At 38.7% G+C, this 5,924-nt stretch overlaps 1 protein-coding gene across 1 annotated transcript; it reads left to right on the top strand.

Moving 5' to 3' along the window:
- The first annotated feature begins 236 nt into the window (after window positions 1-236).
- On the top strand, window positions 237-3,428 carry LOC111692518 (ankyrin repeat, PH and SEC7 domain containing protein secG-like). Its single transcript, XM_023456561.1, has 2 exons — window positions 237-2,279; window positions 3,266-3,428. The coding sequence occupies exons 1-2, from the start codon at window positions 296-298 to the stop codon at window positions 3,412-3,414; spliced, it is 2,133 nt and encodes a 710-aa protein (XP_023312329.1). The 5' UTR covers window positions 237-295; the 3' UTR covers window positions 3,415-3,428.
- The last annotated feature ends 2,496 nt before the right edge of the window (window positions 3,429-5,924 follow it).

Genomic DNA, 5,924 nt, shown 5'->3' with positions numbered 1-5,924 from the left:
AGTCGTGCTTATGCTCGACGGGATAGACGAGATCAGCCCCGACTATACGGGACTCGTCCTTAGCATGCTGACTCAGTGCCTACAAGCAGCTAATTTCGCGAAACTCTTCATTACTACAAGACCTCACATGGTCCCAGAATTGGAAGCGATTTTGAAAGTGAAGCCGTTTGTCTTGCAACCTTTCACGGAACAGAACCAGGTCGACTTTCTTACTAGTTATTGGATGTATAATCTGGATATAAATGGCGAGAATAGAGGAAAGTGTGAATGTTATGCTAGGGCTCTGATAAGCAGAATGTCGTCATGGACAAAGAAATATCATTACAAGGAAAATGACTTTACCGCGGTCCCTCTCCAATTAAGAATGCTTGCGGAGATTTTCCAAGAAAGCATAAAACAGAATAAGTCATCCGATTGGGATGGGTGCAAGGAGTTTTTAAAGGAAACTAGAGAAAAACCGAAACTGCCCGAAAAAATGGAAATTAGAGAGTTATACCACATATTTATTGAGAAAAAAAGAGACATCTACATATACAAAGGAAATCCTAGCGGGAATTCGGCGGCGAATATGGCGCTGATCGAGCAATTCCGTGAATCACTTATTTACCACAGAAGACTCGCTTTAGAAGTGGTTTTCCATAAAGAGGATCGTCGGCTTTTCTCGTGTTATCAACAAAGGTGTAAGGATATAAACGAGAGCATACTAAAGATAGGAATCGTGCAGAGATCAAGAGACGAACTTCGGTTTATACACAGGACATTCGCCGAATATTTTGCAGCAGAAGGCATAGTCCACGAATTGCAAGCTCAGTTGCGCAGTCCAAATATAAAATTTCAAGAGTTCTTCTTATGCAAAGTTTTACAACTCCCGGAAGATATGGTTATCCGCAGTTTCCTTGATAAATTCTTAAACAAGGCCGGCGATTCTGTATCTTCGAAAATTTTCAAGAAATATCAATCCCATGCATGTCATCGATGTTGCTGGACGAACAATTATAAACTTTTCCATTTATTAGCGGAAGAGGGTTGCATCGCAATTCTGCAACTCGTCCTCAAGTGCGTAAATTTCAAGATTGTCAGAGACAAAGAAATTAACATCGCAGATTTGACGAGCAACGTTTTCGATGACAAGAGAAGCGATTCCCGAGCCCTTATACGAAAAATTCGAACTAACAAAAAGAAGAGGAAGGAAAATGTACTGTTATTTATGAGGATTATTACTCGAGAGGCTGGAATCAACATCAGGGACATGTTTGGGAAGACGCCGCTGCATCACGCCGCCAGCGGCGGCCATCTCGAAATGGTGAGGTTCCTTGTCCAGCAAGCAGCAAAAATCAACAGCGCAGATTATAGCGGGCGTACGGCACTGCATTTGGCTGCGATTAAAGGTCACTTGGATATCGTAGAATATCTGATAGATTTCAGCCCTGACGTCGATATCAGGGACATGGACCAACGCACGCCGCTTCATTTTGCTGCCAGCAGAGGACACTTGGACACGGTCAAGTTTTTTCGTCAACTGGGCGCAAATTTCAATGTAACAGACATCGAAGGTGGCACTGTACTGCATTTTGCTGCTTCGAGCGGTCATTTGCCCACGGTCAAATTCCTTCTTGAACTGGGTGTTGATTTCGACGTTAAAAACGACAACCACCACACGCCGCTACACCTAGCTGCCATTTACGGTTATTTGGACACAATCAGATACTTTCACGAGATGGGCGCAGACTTAAATATTGGAGATCACAAAGGCCTCAGCGCTCTGCATTTCGCTGCGTGGAATGGTCACTTAGACACGGTTAAATTCCTTGTCGAATTAGGCGTACATTTCGGCGTTAGAGATAATTACGGCCGAACGCCACTGCATCTAGCCGCTAGGAGGGGTCGGTTGGATATTGTCGAATTTCTCGTCAAACTAAACGGCGACGTCGATATCACGGACGGCAATGGCCATATACCGTTGCATTTTGCCGCCAAGAATGACCAACTGGACACAGTCAAGTTTCTTCTTGAAGCGGGAGCAGATTCCAATATTGCAAATAGCGACGGCAGCACGCCGCTACATTTGGCTGCCGCGGAAGGTCAATTGGCAACTGTCAAATTTCTAGTGAATCTCGTCGGTAACGTCAATATCGGGGACGACAACGGCCGCACGCCGCTGCATCTGGCTGCCTGGGCTGGTCACTTGGACGTGGTCAAGTTCCTTCGTGGTCTGGGTACAGATTTAAATGTTAGAGATAACGATAATAGCACGCCGTTGCATCTTGCTGCCATGATTGGTCACCTGGACGCATTCAAATTCCTTCTTGAAGTGGGTGTAGATTGCAGCATTAGAGATAAAGATGGTCGCACGGCACTGCAGCTCGCAATCTGTAGAGGTCACTCTCAAATCATGGACTACTTCGATAATAGGAATAAGGGAATGTAAAGAAACGATGGGAAAACGGGTAAGTTTTGAAGGCGATATCGATACTTGTCACGATCTTATCTCATTTCTTTATCGATTTCGCGTTTTTTTTTTTCAACGGATTCTTAGTTTTGACTTTGAAACTTAAAAATACAGGGTGTTTCAGGATTAAGTCGACAAACTTTAAGGAGATATTCCTCATAAAAAAATAAGAAACAAATCAAGTCTAAATTTTTTTCCAGAGACGCTTCATTTTCGAAATATAGGGCGTTAAAAGATTTTTAAAAAAATTCGAATTTTTTAAATAACTTCTAAATGAAGAAGGCTATTTCAGCCAAATTTGGCATGCCACATCTTGTTATAAGATACCATTTTTCTATAGAAGTAGAAGTCCCGCAAGCAATCAGTGGCGGAGTTATGGGGACTCAGAGTCATTAATCGTGATTCTGCATATAAAGATTTTAAAAAATCTAATGAGGCAAATAAAAACTTTCTCTGGAATAATTATAAGAGGTTAAGAAATAATGTGGTTAATTTGTTAAAAGTAAAGAAAAAGAGGTACTATTTTGAAAAAATTGACAGACATACCAGTAATCCTAAACTTATGTGGAAGACTATTAAAGAATTGGTCAATAGTAATGAAAAGGTTAAAATCGATTATGTACAATTTGAGTTTGGATACCATACTATTACATGTAATAATGAAGTTAGTTTAGCTAAAAACTTTAATGCATATTTTATAAATAGTATTGAAGATATAGCTTTAAGTATTGGAAATATAGGTACTACATGGCAGAACATAAACTACAATTTGTATCNACGATAATAGCACGCCGTTGCATCTTGCTGCCATGATTGGTCACCTGGACGCATTCAAATTCCTTCTTGAAGTGGGTGTAGATTGCAGCATTAGAGATAAAGATGGTCGCACGGCACTGCAGCTCGCAATCTGTAGAGGTCACTCTCAAATCATGGACTACTTCGATAATAGGAATAAGGGAATGTAAAGAAACGATGGGAAAACGGGTAAGTTTTGAAGGCGATATCGATACTTGTCACGATCTTATCTCATTTCTTTATCGATTTCGCGTTTTTTTTTCAACGGATTCCTAGTTTTAACTTGGAAACTTAAAAATATTAGGCCAGGAAAATAAGCTGGGAAATGACCATTTCGCGACTTTTTGTTTCGGCAAGCTGAATATATCACTATAGATGCTAAATATTATGTACAATAACATATTAATTTCCACAGTAATAAAAATGTCGGGAAGATTGTTTACAGGGTGGTTAATTGTATAATTTTTCGTTTATAACTTTTTTTTTCGTCTTCAAAAGACCTACAAAACTAGCCCTCGAGCGTCAAAAAATATTGATTACTTCAAAAGTTATCAACAGAAGAAGTTTATTTATGATTTTTGAATTAAACATTTATAAACTGCGTTATTATTACCAGAACGTTTTGGCATCGCATCCTATCATTCACGAAATCTGGAATCGGTAAATTGAATAGTTTACAAGTTATGGCCTTATAAACAAATTAACTAATTACACAGCCCCACAAAAAAAAGTGGCAGGTCCGAAAGACAAGACCATGGTATCCATATGGTTTTGGGGTCGCTGAATCCGAATCCGGTGTCAATTTGACACGATTAGCTCTGGTTTAAGGTCAGTTCAAGGTCAAATATAGAAAATCAATTGCCAACAAAATAAACCTATGTATCTATACGTTTTTAGGGTCATGGAATCCGAATCCGGTGTCCGTTTGACGCGATTAGCTCTGGTTTAAGGTCAGTTCAAAGTCAAATGATAGAAAATCAATTGTCAACAAATTAAACCTACGTATCTATACCTTTTTGGAGTCGCCAAATCCGAATCCGGTGTTCGTCTCACTCGATCAGATCTGGTTTAAGTTCAGTTCAAGGTCAAATGTAAATCCATTTATGTTGTTCGTATTTGATCCTATGTAAAACTATCCTCAAAATATGACACTCTTGTTTCAATGTGCGTTAGGTTTATAACATCCATGTTGAAGTGATTTATCCAACAATATCATTGTAGTAACCTAAGGAAAATTCTTCATCGTTAGAAAAATATTCCTTATTTCTATACTGATAGTAAAAAGTTTTCACTTTTCCGGCTTGCTTACTATTTTTTAAGCCATGATATTAGGAACTCTGCTTCATTCTCTGCCAGTCCCAAATTTCATTTACTTTTTTTTTGTAATATTATTCCTGTCTTTTTCACAACGTGATATTCGTCATCACTAGTATCACTAGCAATATTAGTGATAGTTTCATTGCCACCCAAATTTCTCCCTTCTTTAATATCTTGGTGAAACCTTTCTGCTCAAACCCAATCAAATTTTTCACATAGATTTAAAACTAAAATATTTATATAAGTATCTTTCGTATATTGATTGATCTATTTCTATTAGAAGGTATTTAATAGACCTGATCGCGGACATCAGATTCGGATTCAACGACCCTCAAAACGTATAGATATGATAAGTTTACTTTGTTTTTAATTGATTCTCCACATTTAACCTTGAACTGACCTCAACCCAGATCTGATTGAGTCAAACGGACATCAGATTCGGATTCGGCGACCCCAAAAACTTATTGATATGTAGATTTACTTTGTTGTCAATTGATTCTCTACATTTGACCTTGAACTGAACTTCAGATCTGATCGAGTTAAACGGACACCGGATTCGGATTCGGCGATTCCAAAAACGTGTAGATACGTAGGTTTAGTTTGTTGACAATTGATTTTCAACATTTGACTTTGAACTGACCTTAAACCAGAGCTAATCGCGTCAAACGGACACCGATTCGGATTTGGTGACCCCAAAACGATGTATACGTTGAAAAATAGAAACATAGGTTTAGGTTGTTGACAATTGATTTTCTACATTTAACCTTGAACTGACCTTAAATCAGAGCTAAAAAACGGGCACCGGATTCGGATTCAGCGACCCCAAAACCTGCCACTTTTTTTTGTGGGGCTGTGTAATTAGTTAATTTATTATTAGTCTGGACGATCTCGAGCATCTTCCACAATCGCACTGATTTTTTTTCATGGTACATTTCATAATAATACATTGAAATCTATCAATTTTTTTTTAAATTTCAAATTTGCAACCTGGATTTTTTTTATTTTTTCGCCTTAGTTGCAAAATGAAATATACGACGCACGAGCGTGATATAGTTATANCCGTTGCATCTTGCTGCCATGATTGGTCACCTGGACGCATTCAAATTCCTTCTTGAAGTGGGTGTAGATTGCAGCATTAGAGATAAAGATGGTCGCACGGCACTGCAGCTCGCAATCTGTAGAGGTCACTCTCAAATCATGGACTACTTCGATAATAGGAATAAGGGAATGTAAAGAAACGATGGGAAAACGGGTAAGTTTTGAAGGCGATATCGATACTTGTCACGATCTTATCTCATTTCTTTATCGATTTCGCGTTTTTTTTTTTCAACGGATTCTTAGTTTTGACTTTGAAACTTAAAAA

The sequence above is a fragment of the Anoplophora glabripennis genome, unplaced genomic scaffold (genome assembly GCF_000390285.2).
Source record: "Anoplophora glabripennis isolate ALB-LARVAE unplaced genomic scaffold, Agla_2.0 scaffold1805, whole genome shotgun sequence".
Taxonomy (NCBI): domain Eukaryota; kingdom Metazoa; phylum Arthropoda; class Insecta; order Coleoptera; family Cerambycidae; genus Anoplophora; species Anoplophora glabripennis.
The sequence above is the reverse complement of the archived record's forward strand: the minus strand, read 5'-3'. Positions and strand labels throughout refer to the sequence as shown.